General features: G+C 49.5%; 1 protein-coding gene across 1 annotated transcript in view; it reads left to right on the plus strand.

The window, feature by feature from the left end:
• The window catches only part of ZNF277 (zinc finger protein 277), an 88,573-nt gene that overhangs the window by 51,286 nt on the left and 18,750 nt on the right, over positions 1–18,537 (plus strand). Inside the window, exons 5-6 of the mRNA XM_084618352.1 lie at positions 13,629–13,720; positions 15,403–15,513. Coding sequence (XP_084474478.1) covers positions 13,629–13,720; positions 15,403–15,513 — 203 coding nt within the window. The remainder of the gene's footprint in view (positions 1–13,628; positions 13,721–15,402; positions 15,514–18,537) is intronic.

Raw genomic sequence — 18,537 nt, forward strand, 5'->3', positions numbered from 1 at the left:
CAATGAGTAAAATTATGCTGAGCTCTGAAGGGTCCATGCTGCTGACAGAGACATAGTGGAGACTGAAAAGTGGCTCCTGGAATGAAGAGAATTTAAAAGTGGCATGACAATTACGGAATGGAACAAACAGTATGGGATAGAGAAAGTTGTATTGTGGGAACATGACTCCTACTTTTGTAAAATCCCTGGGTGAATTGCTGGTAACCCACAAAGCACTGCAGAAATGTTCCACAATAGGCATTGTGCTGGATGGCGGCATGGACAGGCTTACAGGCTTATCTACCCATGGTGTGCTGCATTTTCTCTCAATACATCCATTCATGGTGAACACTCCCAGCACCAACCAAGCAGCCAAGAGTTCATGCGCCCAAGAAATATACAGAAGTTGGCAGCTTTCGCTGACAACTTACGTCAACCAAACTTTCAAAGTGGACATGGCCTCAGACTAGAGAGAAACTGATTGAGGGGCCATGTCTAGCAACATGTGACGGGCTAGAACCTGCAAGCTTCAGAGCACTCTGGCCCCAGTCCAAGAAAACTTTTATGCATGTGCTTAACAATGAAACTGTTCATGCCTAAGTATTTTGCTGGATCAGGGCTGGAGTGCTCCTTGCAGGATCAAGCCCCATAACAGTAATAGCACCTCTACTCTCTGTGGGCTTTACAAAGGAGGATAAGTATCATTATTTTATGAACTGGGAAACAGAAGAACAGAGTGGTCTTAAGAACCAGGAACAGCCTCCATTCCTTTGCTTTAACCACAACTGTAGGAATTGGGTAGTCTAGTGGATAGGTGCTGGACTGAGACTCAGAAAACAGCTGAATTCTTACTCTATTCACAAATTCCCGGTGTGACCTAGTCTCATTTAGTGTACCCTATGCCTCAGTTTTCCATCTGCAACCATGGGGATAAAATCCTTCCCTATCTCACAGAGAGACTATGAAGATAAAACCCATTAATAACTGTAATTTGCTCAGACTCTATAGTGATAAGGTCATTTACGTTTTTAGACAGACCTTCTGTCCCCTATTCCTAATGCTTGTCAAGATCTGTTTTTCAGAATTTCTGAAGCTCTTTCTTTAGAATTTTGAGGTCTTCAGTGCTATCTATTCTCAGGAACTAAGAAGGAGAGTATAAGAAGACACATGTTTATTCATTAGTCTGAACCTTCTGTCTTTTCTAATTCAACAATTCCTAGAGTTTTTGTTAAGGTCAGGTCTATTGCATTTGAGCAACATGGAAAAGTCATTTATTCATAAACATGCTGTAAACTGCTAGCCATACAAAAGCTATTTTAAGTGCTTCTGGGAGAAGCTGATAATTCCTACCAAAACAATGCTGCCAAGAAGAGAAACACTTGCAATTTCTCAGACTCCCTTGGGAGACTGCAGTTTTTATGCCAGAGACTCTGAGCTTCTCACAACCGCAAAGTGTGACATTTTTCTAACCTCCAAGTTTCACATTTCTTCTCAGTGATCAAATTTCTTTTGTATTCCCAGTTTAATATACTGGTGCAATTGAAGACTATTGCCCTGGTCTGTGCAGTTATATGCTATTACCCTGATCCTTTCCGTTTAAATGGAAAGTGGACATTAGCTCATAATCCGGTTGAATTTTTCCATATTGGCAGATCAGCATTATTGAGAGCAATATGTAGTAGAAGCTTTAGGAAGGTTTTTCAAAAAGACCAAGAAAAGAGGGAACTGGAACTGAAAATGTTTATGGTCAACTTTTGAATACATTAGCTTCTTTGTTAAAGGTGATTTTTAGATGTTCTATATCACTTGCATCTTTCTTTTACCTATAGCCTCCTTGTTCGTAGGTGATGAGGAAAACATATCCAGGAATTTTCCTGTGCATAGACTGAGAAGGTGAAGGCTTAAAAGGCTTCTATCAACTTGAGTAACATTTCTACTGTCACTGTTGTCTTATTTGTCTGACTCTAATTCTCAAACACCACACTCAGGATTAGCACCTCATTGTGTTAGTCTCAATATAAACCCATAGTTAAAGAGTTTGCTGTCTAAAAATGTTTACTTTTGTCTGAAACTTTTTACATTTCTTACAAGCTACTGTGACAAAGTTCTTGCTCTACTTTGGTGGGTCTTGCGCTTATTGGCGGATTTGCTTGCCTTGGAGCTTCACGGCAGCCCTCAGCTTGGCCATTTTTCTGAATTCACAGTCCAGGTCGATTCCTTCTGTATCTGACCAGGAGTTGGGAGGATTTGGGGGGAACCAGGGCCCGCCCTCTAGTCCGGGTTCCGGCCGAGGGCCCTGTGGAATGCAGCTATCTAGAGTGCCTCCTGGAACAGCTGTGCGACAGCTACAACTCCCTGGGCTACTTCCACATGGCCTCCTCCCAACACCTTTTTTATCCTCACCATAGGACCTTTCTCCTGGTGTCTGATAATGGTTGTACACCTCAGTCCTCCAACAGTCCGCGTTCTCACTCTCAGCTCCTCACATGCACACCACAAACTGAAGTGAACTCCTTTTTAAAACCCAGGTGCCCTAATTAGCCTGCCTTAATGGATTCTAGCAGCTTCTTGATTGTCTGCAGGTGTTCTAATCAGCCTGTCTTAATTGTCTCCAGAATGTTCCTGATTGTTCTGGAACCACCCCTGTTGGGAAACGGAACGTCCTTGGCTTCTTCCTCAGCTATCTGCTTTCTGTTCTTTCCTAAAGCCCCCTGGCCTGGCTAATGAATTTGATCACTGCTGCTGTTTTGCCCACCGCCCCCGCAGATTCTAGGAAACCCTCCCCACCCCCCCCAGCTGGCCGGAAGGGCCAGGGCGGGATGAAAGGAAAGGGCCCCGCAAAAACCACTAAGCCCTCCATGGCAGGGGCTGCCCCCACCTCTGTGGCCTCGTCATCAGCTGTGGCGCCCCTCCCTGCGTTTCCCTCCACCAGCTCTGCGATTGTCCCTCCCCCGGCCCCCAGGACGTATGCCCGGGCGGTGACGGGCTCCCCCCTGCCTGCCGCCTCGTCATCTCGCCCCACCCCCCGCCTCCGCCACCATCACCAGCGGCCGGGGCCCTTTCCCCGCCTTGACCAAGAGGCACAGTGTCCGTTGCCTCCTGGTGCCCGCCTCGCCCCACGTGGAGACATACGTGCAGGCGTTGGCGAAGGTGGTAGGACCCACGGCTATTGTGGCGGCCTCCAAGATGTATGGAAAGGTTGTTTTTTTCTTAGCTTCGGAGGCTGCCGCCCAGGAGGCGGTGGAGAGGGGCCTGGCGGTGGGGGCGGGTGTTTGTCCCCCTAGAGCCGCTAGAAGACCTGGGCGTTCGCCTCATCCTCACCTCCGTTCCTCCCTTTTTACCCAATGTTGCCCTGTTACCCGCTCTTTCCACCCTGGGGAAACTTGTTTCTGTCATCAGCCCTCTTCCTTTGGGTTGCAAGGACCCCGCCCTCCGTCACGTCCTTTCGTTCCGCCGGCAAGTGCAGCTTCTACCGCCGGCAGGGGCGCGTGACAGAGAGGTGCTCGAGGGGTCTTTCCTTGTCCCCTCCCAGGGAGTCCGCTATCGGGTCTTTTACTCCACCGGAGAGGCCCGGTGCTACTTCTGCTGCTCAGCGGGGCATGTCCGCAGAGACTGCCCTCTGGCCTGGGGGGGAGGGGCACCCGAAACCCCCGAGACCCGGCAGGACATCGGACCCGTCGCTGCCGACGCCCCTGGCTGCCCGGCACCTGAAACCAACCCTCCTCCTACTCGACCCATCGCTGCTCCCGTCCGGGCCCAAGAGATGCCTTCCCTACAATGCCCGGGCGAGCAAGGGAGTTCCACCCTTGCTATTACCAATCTAGCAGAGCCTATGGAGGAGGGTGTGGCAAGGATATTACCGGGTATAGGAGAGGGCCTGCCCCAAGGAGAAACCCCCGCCCCTCATGCTGCCTCACTGCTACCCCCCCCCGAACCCCTGAACCATCGCCTCCGCCCCCCGACATAACCCCTGCTAACCAACCCCCAGATGACGCGATGGAGGGCTGGACCCTAGTCCAGGGGAAGCGAGGCAAGCGGAAGGCTCGAGCTCCACTGCATCCATCCGACGCGGAAGCCCCCCGGAAGACCAGGAAAGGAGGCACCGATATCGAGCCTCCTGCCACGGCCACGAGTGAGATCCATCCGCTGGTGTCGGGAGGGGAAGACGGACTGGCATTGGAGGGCAGAATCCCCCCTCCATGGGAGACCCTCCCCTCCGAGACTTCTGAGGACGCCCCTTCTGCCTGGATACCACCCGAACCCCCCGCGGACCCCGAGGCAACCGTTGAGGTGGGCCCTAGAGGAGAGGCCCCCGGGGTGGCAGGAGTTGACCTCCCCCCCCCCCCCCGTGTATGCGGAGATTGAGGCCCTAGATTTGACCCCGGTCACCCAGGGAGAGGATGATCTACTGCCGGCTGGCCTCGAGCTGGGTAACCTTACCCCAGCCCCCCTTTCCCCATGCTCCCTCCCCCTAATTGCCTTCCCGGGCGAGCACCCTGCAGAAGGTGGTCCACCACCTGATGCCATGGCCGCTAAGACCACCATGGAGCCAGTGCCTAGCATTATTGGGAGCCCCCTCCCTTACCCCTTAACCCTTGACTCTGCTCAGGAGGCACTTTCCTTTAGCTGCTTGCCTCCTGAACCCGGAGCCTTACCCCTGCCCCTGCCCCAACCCCTGTCCCTGCCCAAGTCCCCTCCTCTTGCAATGCTAATGCCACCCCTGGGGTTATTTCCTTTCCACCTTTCGCAGATTCCCCCCAGGGAGCAGTCTTTGCACTTTCTAGTCACGATCCATTAGGAGTGGCAATTTTTTCCCTGCCATCCCCCTCCACCCCAAGGCCTGAAATGAATTTAATAACCCCAGCCTGTCAGACGCTCCGTCGGTGGTCCGCACCCTGTCTACCCGCCTTAGTGGACCACGAGGCTGTATTAAGAGTCCCACCAGGGAACACCTCGGAAATTGTGACCCCACCCCGCTATGAGCTGCGGCATGCACTACGGAAGTTCCTAGAACACACCCGTGGCGCCCTACAGCTGGCTCTTCAGCTATGGGGGGACTTTGACCAAATCCTCCAGGCCACAAGGGCCCTTATAAAGGAGGGCAGGGGGCAAGGAAGGCACGGTGCTGCAGCCTACGAGCGAGCCTGCGTCTTCCGACACAATCTACTCATCCACAGGATAGGTCACGGGTTGATGCGCAACCCGCCGGGGCCCTGAACACCCCCACCCCCCAGCCCTCCGCATGACGCCTCTTATTATTGCGACCCTGAATACCAGGGGCTGTAGGATGGCTCTCCGCAGGTCCCAGGTGCTCTCTTACCTTCGGGAAGGGGGGTACTCTGTAGTTTTTCTGCAGGAAACTCATATGGACCCGGCCGCCGAGGACAGGTGGCGGCTGGAGTGGGGGGACGGGGTATACTTTAGCCACTTCGCGACTTGGCAAGCTGGAGTGGCGACCCTGTTCTCCCCCAACCTACGGCCCGAGGTGCTAAGGGTCACTGAGGCCGTGCCGGGCCACCTGCTGCACCTTCGAGTCCGTATGGAGGGGCTCGTGGTTAATCTTGTTAACATCTATGCCCCACAAATGAGCTCCAGGCGGCCACAATTTTATCAGCGGGTGTCCGACTTCCTCGGCACCCTGGATTCGCACGAGTGCCTGGTCCTGGGAGGGGACTTTAACACCACCCTCGAGGAACGGGACCGCTCAGGGGCCGAACCGAGCCCGGCTGCCGCGAATATTCTCCGAGGGATAGTTGAACATCACTCCCTAGTGGACGTCTGGCGTGACCATCACCCAGATGACACTTCCACGTTCACCTTTGTCCGGGTGGAGGCCCATCGGTCACACCACTCTCAGTTGGACCGTATTTACTTATCCCGTTTCCATCTTTCACAGGCCCACTCCTCCGCCATTCGGCCGGCCCCTTTCTCCGATCATCATTTAGTCACCGTAACGGTCTCCCTCTGTGCAGAGAGACCGAGGCCGGCCTATGGGCACTTTAATAACAGCCTGTTGGAGGACGAGAGCTTCGTGACGTCCTTCCGGGAGTTTTGGCTGGCCTGGCGAGAGCAGTGGCGTGCCTTTCCCTCGGTGCGGCGATGGTGGGATCTCGGGAAGGTGCGCACCAAGCTCTTCACCAGCCGACGGCGAAATGCAGCGATAGAGCAGTTGGAACGGGAGGTCTTAGAGGTGGAGAGGCGCCTGGCCGCCAACCCCGAGGACCTGTCCCTCTGCGGAGCGTGCCAGGAGAAGCGGGAGGAGCTCCGGGCCCTCGAGGACCACCAGGCCCGAGGTGCCTTCGTTCGGTCCCGCATCCGCCTCCTTCGGGAGATGGACCGCGGCTCCCGCTTCTTCTATGCCCTGGAGAAAATGAGGGGGACCAAGAAACACATCACCTGCCTTCTTGCGGAAGACGGCACCCCCCTCACGGATCCGGAGGAGATGTGTGGGAGGGCCCGTGACTTCTACACAAGCCTTTTCTCCCCGGATCCGACCGATCCTGGCGCTTGCCGGGTGCTCTGGGAGGAACTCCCCACAGTCAGCGTGGGCGACCGAGACCGACTAGAGCTGCCTCTCACCCTGGCCGAGTTCTCGGAAGCCCTCCGTCACATGCCCACCAATAAATCTCCGGGCATGGACGGGCTGACCGTGGAGTTTTACCGCGCGTTCTGGGACATCCTCGGCCCAGACCTAGTCACAGTCTGGGCTGAGTCCTTGCAGAGCGGGATCGTCCTCCTGTCGTGCAGGCGAGCGGTGCTCGCCTTACTGCCGAAGAAGGGGGACCTCCGCGATCTACGTAACTGGCGTCCCGTCTCACTCCTTAGCACGGATTACAAAATCGTAGCGAAAGCAATCTCGCTGCGGCTAGGGTCCGTGATGGCGGACGTGATCCACCCAGACCAGACCTATACTGTCCCGGGTCGCAGCATTTTTGACAACCTATTTCTAGTCTGAGATCTTTTGGAACTCGGGCGGAGAGATGGTCTGTTGTTCGCCCTCCTGTCTCTTGATCAGGAGAAGGCGTTCCATAGAGTAGACCATGGGTACCTCCTGAGCACTCTGCAGGCGTTTGGATTCGGACCTCAGTTTGTGAGTTTTCTCCGGGTGCTGTATGCCTCCACGGAGTGTTTGGTTAGGCTCAACTGGACCCTGACTGAACCGGTCAGCTTCAGGCGAGGAGTGCGGCAGGGGTGCCCTCTCTTGGGCCAGTTGTATGCTCTGGCGATCGAGCCTTTCCTTTGTCTCCTCCGCAGGAGGATGACAGGGTTGGTGCTGCGGGAGCCGGAGCTGCGGCTGGTCCTGTCGGCGTACGCCAATGACGTACTCCTCGTGGTCCAGGACCCGGGCGACTTGGCACGAGTGGAGGCATGCCAGGCCATCTATTCGGCAGCCTCCTCCGCCCGAGTCAACTGGGTCCAGAGCTCTGGCTTGGCGGTGGGGGACTGGCGGCAGGTAAGCTCCCTCCCACCCGCGCTTCAGACCATCCGGTGGAGTGCGGGCCCACTGCTCTATCTCGGCGTTTACCTTTCCGCCACGCACCCTTCCCCGCCGGAGAACTGGCAAAATTTAGAGGGCGGGATGATAGAGCGGATCCGGAAATGGACGAGGCTACTCCGATGTCTCTCCCTCCGAGGGAGAGCACTGGTGCTTAACCAACTAGTCCTGTCCACGCTCTGGTACCGGCTCAACACCCTGGCCCCGGCCCCGGGTTTCCTGACCCACCTCCGGAGATTGATTCTAGAGTTCTTCTGGTCAGGAATGCACTGGGCCCCTGTTGGAGTTCTTCATCTACCCCTGAAGGAAGGAGGGCAGGGCCTGAAGTGTCTGTACACTCAGGTCCGCGTTGTCCGCCTCCAAGCCCTGCAGAGGCTCTTTTATAGTGCAAGTAGTTTGGCGTGGAGCATACTGGCGCACGCCTTCCTGCGCCGCTTCCACGGGCTCCGATACGACCGGCAGCTCTTTTATCTTTGTCCAAGGGGTTTTCCGCGAGACCTCTCCGGGCTGCCGGTCTTCTACCAGGACCTCCTCCGGACCTGGAAACTGTTTCTAACAACCAGGTCCGTGGCGGCCACCGTGGGAGCAGATCTCCTCACGGAGCCCCTGCTACACAACCCCCAGCTCCGTGTGCAGGTGGCGGAGTCCCGCTCGGTGCGCCAGAGGTTGGTCCTGGCGGAAGTCACGAGGGTCGGAGACCTCCTGGACTATGACCGGAGAGACTGGCTGGATCCCCTGACGCTTGCTCGGCGCATGGGGCTCTCCAGCCCCTGTACACCCCGGCGCATACTTCAGGAGGTGAAGGCCGCCTTGACCCCCGCTGCTCGGGCTTATGTCAACCGAGCCTTGCGCGAGGGCGCAACCCGCCCATCCTCTACCCCAGGCCCGCTGGACCTTTCCATTGGGCCCCTACCCTGTAGATCCCAACAAACCCCTCACCCTTTCACTGCAAGCCGGCTGCATGAACTGCAGCCGGTCAGTTTTCAAATTGCACCATGGAAATATTTGTACACACTCACGCTTCACACCCTTCACGCCCACACCCTGGTGTCCCACCCGGATACAAAGTGGCGGGACCTCCTGCCACCTTTGGAGGGTGAGCAACCTCGATGGGACAGCCTGTATTCCACCTTGGTCCCGAGGCCCGTCGGGGACATCAGTTGGCGGCTCCTTCATGGAGCTGTGAGCATGGGCGTGTTTCTGACACGGTTCACACCCATCCCGGATACTTGCCCTTTTTGTAATGTGAGGGAAACCCTGGCGCACGTATATTTAGAGTGTGCCAGATTGCAGCCCCTTTTTCGGCTCCTCACAAATATTCTATTCCGCTTCTGGCTTCATTTCTCCTCTCACCTTTTTATCTATACACTTCCCATCCGTGGCCCCACAAAGTCGCAGGATCTCCTGGTCAACCTCCTCCTAGCCTTGGCTAAAACAGCCATTTATAAAACCAGAGAGAGGAGGTTGGCCCATGAAACGTCCTGCGATTGCGGGGCCTTTTTCCGATCCTCAGTACATTCACATATCCGGGCGGAGTTCCTTTGGGCGGCGTCCACCGACTCCCTTGACGCCTTCGAGGAGCGGTGAGCGCTGTCCAGGGTTCTCTGCTCGGTGACCCCGTCCGGTTCCCTCCGTCTGACCCTTTGATTGAGGGGAAGAGCGAGAGACGCCAGCCCCAGCCGTTGCCGCTGTGGATACCATCATTACCCTCATCTAGGAGGGGTCCTATAATACATGGGTGTCTACCCCCTCACCCCTAAACCGCCCACCCCGCAGCCATGCCCATCTTGCCGGGCACTCTCAGGAGAGGGAGGATCGGTGACACTGGGCGCGGCACTAGGTAACTCAGGAGGGTGGAAGACCACGAGTGTCGAGGAAGCCCCCCCGCTCTGGGCCCAGGCTAGCCTGAACACTTCTCCCTCCTTAAAGCTGCTGTGTTATACCTTCTGTTTGCATTGTTTTGTTGCACAGTTGTTTTGTTTTCTTTGGTAATTTTGTAAGTGTTACCAATAAACTTCTTTTCTGTTTCAAAAAAAACCTTCCCTGTTACCTTACCCAGGGAAAAGGGACCTACTTAGCCTGGGGCTAATATATCTGCCTTCTGTTACTCTCCGATAGCCATCTAGCCCGATCCTGTCACACTACATATAGGATTGCTGTCACAAAGAGATTAGAAAAAAATCTTTGTCCAGTTTAACATTGCATTTGATAGCACCTTGCATGTATATCTGTTTGTCCCGTAAATTGTTTACTCAGTTTCCCATGTTGTTTACGGGGGTCTTTCCCTCAGCAACAGCAGAGAGAGGGAGTCTAAAAATCATAAAAAATGGCTGGGGGATTTGGGGATGTTATTTTTAACGCATATTTTGAAATTGACTAGATTGCAGATTGACTGTCTCTTTAATAGAACGTATCAATGAAGAGGAAGGGGGACTCCATTAAAATCTATATGTTTGCCATTTGGCATGTGGGCTTGGCATTTATATTGTAAATTAATTGCCTGAAAATAATATTTCTGGTTTTGGCATCTTAGACTACCAATTTGTGTCTGTGCTTGAAAGCTTTATTTATTCTTATTTGTTATAGTTTTGTAACTTCCATTTATTTTGTAATCTGTTCTCTCCTGTTTTCCTCCAGTAACTTTGATTGCCCAAACATTCTTCATCACTCTGATATGATAGTGTACTGCAATTGTCTTGGAACATTCTTATACATTTCTAAAATATGTTATTTACTTCTGTTTGTAAGACACATATTTAATTGCAGAAATATATTTTAAAGAGTTAGAACTGTCTCAAAACTTAATGCAGCTGGTGAAATGCATTACTGCACCAACGTTTTTCCTCATAACCTGAGTTCAAACCTTGGCTTTTGTCACAAGTTTAAAAACAAAACAAAAAAGTCGTTCTTCATGCAGATCACAGAACTGCTACACAGTTTGGTACAATCACTATTCTCTATTCAGCAGAATCCCAGGACTGTAAAAACAGGGTGCATTGGCAGAGTTGTAGGGAAATCTTGCACAACTCCTTGTCCTCACTATATGTGACTCAAGCCAATGCTATTAATCCGTCAACATCACAAGCACTAAATGCACTTCTCAGCCTTAAAAGTAACTGTCTAACAATGAATAACAAAAGAAAATGATAAAGTGAATACTTTATTTGGATGATTTGAATGAGATTTTTAAAAACTTCATGGAGTGAAAATATTAGAAAAGTGATGCTGTATTAATGGCTATATCTCACATCTTCAAATAATGCCTTTGAGCTTCCAAACATGCCTGTCTAGGGGAAAATGAGATTTGTGCTGCAGAATAGTAAGTATGTTATCTTTTGAAGGAGATAGAAAAAGGAGTTTTATGTGATGTGAGAATCATGATTTATCCAGCTAAACATCAAATATTGCATAACCGTGTCTTCCTGGTAGTAGAGTACAGTTAGGAAGCTATCTAGGAAATTCATTCTGTTGTTTGTTTGTTTAAACTCAAATCTTTTATTTAATAATTTATTTAAAATGTTTAAAATGCACACAGCGTCTTTCATTCTAACAGATCCCAACCGCTGTGTTTTAAAAGTTCTGTAGTGCTAGTAGCCAGTCATCATGGGGCATGACATTGGGTGGAGGAGGACATGTTGGCCAAGGACATCAATGTCCACTCCTATGACATGTGCTATGGGACATTTTGTGTCCATGCAAAGCAGACAGGTCTTTTCATTTCATATAGTCTCCTCTGAAAAACTCCCACCGTTAAGATTGTACTGTACTCCATTTATTTGCCTCAGGAGTCAGCACTGATGGGATGTGAATTGGTGGTTTTAGGGAATCTAGTGGAAGGCATTTCACATCTGATGCTTAGACCTCCAGGTCATCTCTGTCCTCCTCCATCCTCTTCCTGTTTGAAGGAGTCATTATTGAGCACGGTTTTGATTTTGAAAGATATCATCACCCAATGGTGTGATGTGGTGAATGCTTTTCATTTTCAAACTTTTTGATGTGACAGACTCTTAAGCCGAGGTTGCTGATATGTACTATCTGCAACCTCTGAGAGTATTGGTTGGCTGGAAGTCAGAAGACACTATTGTCCCAGATTCCAAGAACTCAAAAAGAGTTTGGAATTCTTGAGTGGGTTTCTTCTTATTGGCAGTAAAATGTTGGAGCTCCATATGTGTTTTGGATCCTGACAATCATGCTCTTTTTTTTCTCTCTCTCTCCCTCCCTCCCTCCATGCCTCATTCCAACAGTTGAGAATAGCTATAAGACACTTCTGACCAGTCTCTGAGGAGATGGAGACAAGGTGTTTTCAGTGAGGCTCTAGACTTCAAATGTGTTTCACCTGTTGGTCCAATAATGTTTGAGTTAGTTGGCTTCCAGGATATGTGGCAAAACCTTAATATTTTCCCCTGGCTTATGTCTGAGAAAGTGGTTTGAATACACTGAGTTACTTTGCATTGGCAATTCACAGTCCCTGCACTTTCCAGAGAGCAGAGCTGGCTGTCCATAGAGAGGAAGCATTCTAAAGAATGCAGCAGCTCCACTCTGCACAGAGAATGAGTACCTTGCCAATACATCATTTGGGCTGAGAAAAAGCATGAGAAATTTTAGCCCAAAGGTTATGTTTTCCAGAGGATGACAAACTTTGTGGTCTTGAAATGCATAGAATGAAAGTGCCTCCTCAAGTGTAACTACCGTATTGATACTGTGAAACAACATAACAATTATCTTCGGGCGCAGTATGATTTGTTATGAGGTGGTGGTGGTGGTGGCTGTAGTTGTTTTTCTGCTAGCAAAGTTCTGTGAGCACAGTGTTCTGAAATTTCTAGCCTGTCACTCTAAATCAGATGAGGCTAATGGCAAGGATAGTCAAGCTTCACTTTTCCAATGTGTTTCTTTAAGCCCATAACTACTAGTAAGAACTCAGACTACTTTTATGATATCTGTTTCTATTAAAAATGTCCTCACCTTGTCTGTGCTTATGTTAAGACATTGAGGATCAAATTTAAATTAAGCATATACAACTCCATTGCGCTTATTTACACCGGGTCTCAGGGCTTGGCTACACTTGCGAGTTACAGCACAATAAAGGAGCCCCGGGTGCACTAGCTCACTACCCGTCCACACTGGCAAGGCACGTAGAGCGCTCTGACTCGCGGCTACAGCGCTGCTGGGACTCCACCTCAACGAGTGGAATAACGTTTGCTGCGCCCTCACTGGAGCACCGCGGCGCCAGTGTGAATGAGGTGTTGCTTTACTGCGCTCTGATCAGCCTCCGGAAACATCCCATAATCCCCTTAAGTCAAGTGGCCACTCTTGTCATTGTTTGGAATCGGCTGTAGGAATGCAGAAATGCCCTGTGAAAGCTCCGTTTCTGACAGCTGGCTGCTTATCTCCTCCGAGACAAAGCAACCATTAGTTGGAATGCTGTGTGTGTGAGAGAGAGGGGCGAGGGAGGTCTGCTGCTGTCTGAACTTACAAGACAGCATGCTGACATGCTCTCAGCCCCCCAAAAACCCACTCTCTCTCCCCCCACATACACACAACACACTCCCTGTCACACTCCACCCCACCCCACCCCCATTTGAAAAGCACGTTGCAGTTGCTTGCTTGCTGGGATAGCTGCCCATAATGCACCGCTCCTAATGCCACTGCAAGTGCCGCAAATGTGGCCACGGCAGTGCGCTTGAAGCTGTCAGTGTGGACAGACTGCATCGCTTTCCCTACTGCGCTCTACGAAGGCTGGTTTAACTCAAAGCGCTCTACATCTGCAAGTGTAGCCATGCCCTAAATTTGGGCCTCGAGGTAAATCCAGTTAATATGTTCCTTGATAGATCATTTAACCAGCTGAGGAAAAAAATCTCATTGTCAATGTTATTTCTTTCCATCTAATCTGTATTGCATTATTTGAGTTTCAGAGCTTCTCTGGATTGTACACTACCGTTATGTATGCTGTTGAAATCTTTCTAACTTTCAAGATTCAGCTGTATATTCTCATTATTGTGCATTAACGATTAATTATTAAGATATGATATGATATATGATATACAGTCGTCCAAAATATAAAATATCTTGATGGAATGATCTTAGCTAGACTTGCTTTTTTTTTTTTTTTTTTTTTTTAAGGTTGAGTGTTCAAATACTTTTTCTATTTACCCAGAGAGAAATTCTGGAGCAACAGCAGCGTGAAAGAGATGATACAAGCTTTCATAGCATATGTATGTTCTGCGATAAAGAATTCACAGGAAACAGGTTTGAAGTTTGAGCATATTTACTATTGTTTTCCTCTTAATTAACTGTTAATTGACCCTGTCCTTTGTTCACTGATTGTAAAATATGCCACTGAGCTGGCTTGTGGATAACAGTAGGGCTCTAGAACTGGGGAAAGATTCTGATGTGATTCTTGGAACCAGACTTCTGTACCCTGTACTGTTAAGAGCTGGAAGTGTTGTTTAGCCCAGAGATTGGGAGCCTGTGAAACCATCTTACACCAGATTTGACCAAGCTAAAGATCAGCATTTGAAGGGATCTTCATCTAATAATCCTCAGATGGAAGTTGAAAGTCAGTTTGTCTAGCTCAGGGGTGGACAAACTTTTTGGCCCCAGGGCCACATCAAGGAATAGAAATTGTATGGAGGGCCATGAATGCTCAAAAAGTTGGGGTTGGGGTGTGGGCTCTCGGGTGGGGCTGGGATGAGGTGTTTGGGGTGTAGGAGGGTGCTCTGGGCTGGGACCAAGGGTTCGGAGGGCAGGAGGGGGATCAGGGCTGGGGCAGGGGTGCGGGAAGGGGTTTGGGTTCTGGCTGGGGGTGTGGGCTCTGGGGTGGGGCTGGGGATGAGAGGTTTGGGGTGCAGAAAAGTGCTCTGGGCTGGGATCGAGGGGTTTAGAGAGCGGGAGAGGGATCAGGGCTGGGGCAGGGGGTTGGGGCGTGGGGAGAGGCTCAGCGGTGCGGCCCCCAACCCAGCACTCCAGCCGGAGCACCAGAGCGGGGCTAAGCCACGTGGTGCAGCCCTGGACCTAGCGCCCCAGCTGGAGCGGGGCCGTACCACGTGGCTCGGCCCCCAATCCAGTACCCCGGCCGGAGCAGGGCTGAGCCACTTGGTGTGGCTCAGGGGCTGGCTTAAATCGGCTCGCGGGCCGGATCTGGCCCATGGGCTGTAGTTTGCCTACCCCTGGTCTAGCTGTATGGGAATATATAAAAGAAGGAAATATGAATCGTCATATGAATAAATGTATGTAAAATGTGGAACTGATAATGAGAGGTGGAAAGACTTTAACGAGTCCTCTGCATGAAATTTAAAAATTAAATGGAAATCCTCCCTAAATATTTTGAAAAGATGGTGATTAAAAAATAAATACAGCTGACCTTTCAAGGAAGTTTTCTAATAGGGAGCATCTTGATTAATTTCTTCCATTCCAAAGACGTAGTGCCTGATTCTGATTTACACCAAGCCCCATTACATCACGATGAATTTTTGGGTGCATTACAGAAGAAACTTGAGAAGTATATACAGTAGTATTTTTTAAAATATAGCCTTAATTTTTTTGTTAGATAACCAGCAGAGAGCAAGCTGAGAAATGACCTCTTATCACGTTTCTCAAAACACCTGTACAAATTAGTAGATGAACTGTAATAATAATGTAGGTCAAAAATAAAATTGTGTTGTTGTTTTCATTTAGTGGCTCAGATTTCATGCATGTGGACTAAGTAATTGAAGTGTTACTGAAACATGCAGTAGGGCTGAAATTAAAATTTTCTACTTCAGTAAGTCAAACTAATTCCATCCCTACCAGCAACAGAAACGTTATTATTGCTGCTTATTTGATGCTGGCTTGTCTACATTTCAATGCAATTAGTGTGTGGTAAAGCACTAACTCAGTGATTCTCACATGCTTACACAAATATATCCAATGTTCTTTAATATCTTTTGTAGGTCTGTTCTTTTCAATCACATGGCAAGAGATCATGCTTTTAATGTTGGGCTGCCCGATAACATTGTAAATTGTAATGAATTTTTGGCTGCATTACAGAAGAAACTTGACAAGTATGTAATCTTTTTGGAAAAAATAGCCTTAAGTCATTTTACTGTTAGTCTTGAAAGCAATTTGGGCTAAAATGTAAGTGAGCATTCAGGAGGACTTTAAAAATTAGGATGTTGCTCTCTCAGGTGTAATCTTAGAAAATTTACTGTTTTCTTTTCACATTTCATTCTGGCTACTTCATAATTTCTTGTATTATGTACATTGATTTAAGTGATGGATTAAAGGTGTGATCTTTCAACCCTTATGCACACAGAGCTCCCATTGACTTCGGTGAGATTTGTGTGCAGTAAGGACTACAGTATCAGAGTCTACATGCATTCATAGATCCCAAGGCCAGAGGAGACCATTGTGATCATCTAGTCCAGTGGTTCTCAAACTGTGGGTTGGGACCCCAAAGTGGGTTGTGACTCAATTTTAATGGGGTCACCAGGGCCAGCATTAGACTTGCTGGGACCTGGGGCTGAAGCCCAAGCTCCATTCCCACCCAGGGCGGCGGGGCTTAGGCGCCAGCCCCTCTCCCACTACCCAAGGTGGTGGGGCTCAGGCTCTGGTCCCTTTTCCCCGCATCTGGGGCAGCAGGTCTCGGGCTGTGCCCCAACTCCCCGGGTCATGTAGTAACTTTGTTGTCAGAAGGGGGTCGTGGTGCAATGAAGTTGGAGAACCCCATATCTGGTCTGACCTCCAGTATAACACAGGTGATGGAACTTCCCCATAATAATTCCGAGAACAGAGCTTTTAGAAAAACATCCAATCTTGATTTAAAAGATGTCAGTGATGGAGAATCCACCACAACACTTGATAAATTGTTCCAATGGTTAATTACCTTCACTGTTAAAAATTTACGCCATGTTTCTAGTCTGAATATGTCTAGCTTCAGCTTCCAGCCATTGGATCATGTTATACCTTTCTCTGCTAGATTTTCATACTTCTTTGAAATCTTCATACTTCTAGGCAGGTTTTCATACTTCTTATTTTAAACTTCTTTTGGCTAAACAGCTCCTACATCACCCAAGGCAGCACTCCTCTGTCTACCTCCTGTTATCTCTCTCTTTGTATACCAATGGTGCAGGCCCCAGCCTTCTGCATGCTCCTATGCATTTTTCATACTCCCTCCTAGCTCCTCTAGGATACTTGTCTCTCTGCAATACTCCCAGTATCTGTGGTGATACAAACCAGAAAGCTATGTAGGCGTGATCACTGTGGTGTCTGTAAACCCTAGCTCTCCTTTCAAATAAGGATTGAGAAAGTAGATGACAACCATGGCTAGTAAGGGATTTGTTGCTACACACATCGAAAGTGAGCCTCATTGCAGGCAACATCTCTCTGATCTTTCCAGGCATGTGTACACATGGAAATTGTTGGTTTCCCGTGGCATGCAAGGGTGAGAGAGCAGACAGCTGAGCCAGTTGCTCAGTGGAAAAACTACTGTATCCATGGCTACTTAAAGAAATTTGATTTGAAACCGGAACAGTTTTAGGAAGTAATTGATGATTCACTGATTGCAAATGACTTAATCATGTGCTTTTTAAAAGATTCTGAATCAGAAAACCTTGTGCTGCCAACTAAGTGGTAATTCTGCGTGTTGCAAAGTGAGAGATCTGAGTCCAAAAGCCAGCCTTGGCTGCTTGTTCTCCACGTAAGTTGGAGTTGACATCATTTCAGAGTCCGTGTGTTCTTTTGTGTGTGACCAACCCAGAGAGAGTGAGAGAGAGACTACTCAGTATCCCATATTAGTTAATATTCTACCAATGGAAAGCACAGATAAATCTATGTAAATATTATAGTGCTAGAAAAATTTGTTGTAGCATAAATTTTACAAGTGATAAGATCCATAGGAGAACCTCATTAGTGGCAGCTAAATTAATATATTAGAATAAATTTGAATACATCTAATGTTCATCCACGCCATAAGCCTGTCAGACCCCTTTGAAATAAGGAATTTTTGACAACACTCATTGAGATGAGCCATGTTTCAACATTCAGGGTTACTCCATTAGCAAATACAGCGTGGTCCCAGTAGCTCCCTTACTTTGCCTACTAAACCAGTGACAGTTGTGGTCTACAAGGTCTCGAGATCCATTCACCAGTGGCCTCTCGGCCTTCATGTAATTACATAGCCAGCCACAGTGAAGAGACCACCAGTTTCTTGTTCTGCATCCATAGGTGTGGGAAGTTTTACCAGACTTCTGCTTCAGAACAAAAACTTTTTTTTAAAAAAATTGGGACATATAATTGCCCCCAACTCAGGCAGTGGAGTACACAAGCCCAGCTGCAACACAGGCCAGGCAGCTCATCCCCTGGTCCCGTCTCTATTCCCAGAATTATCTGAGGCTAAAAAGTGCTAGAGAGGCTTCAAAAGGGGACTTGAGAGAAGTCCTCAAGGGGTAGGCAGCACAGACTCTTCTTCCTCCCTTCCCCCCATGATAGCAGCCTGCTATCAGCTCATGTAAGCAATGACCCAGTCAGTGTGTTTCCAACTGCTCCATCACAGGGTTTTCCTACAGCTCTCAGTCCTAGGGTATTCCTTCCCACTAGAGCCTGATTCCTCCCGAACACTTTCTGTCACTACCAGCCTCAGTTAAATGTGGATTCTGGGATTTACCATAATGGACTCAAATCTGGCATAACAATTCTTCTCCAGGGGAGGCCCAGTAGACCTACTGTGCTGATCCAGTAGACCTATGCACAATACAGATGAACTGCAAGATCTCTTTTTTTTCTCCCGAGAGGGATCCAAGGGCAGTAGGCACAGATGCTGTCTCCTAGAGGTGGCCTCCTTTTCCCCTGCTAACCAGAACTATCCAGGAGGGAGATGGCACTGGTAGTATGGATGGCTCTATACTGGCTGAGAGGGCCAATTTCTCTGATCTCCTCAACATGGATCACTCCGACCCCATTGTCCTGCCCTCCCAGCTGGCAGTGGAGTACACGAGCCCAGCTGCCACACAGGCCAGGCAGCTCATCCCCTGCTCCCTTCCCTCTTCCCAGAAGCACCTGAGGCAGAAGAGGGCTAAAGAGACCTCAAA

Source organism: Lepidochelys olivacea (genome assembly GCF_965140295.1).
Source record: "Lepidochelys olivacea isolate rLepOli2 genome assembly, chromosome: 1".
NCBI classification, from domain to species: Eukaryota; Metazoa; Chordata; order Testudines; family Cheloniidae; genus Lepidochelys; species Lepidochelys olivacea.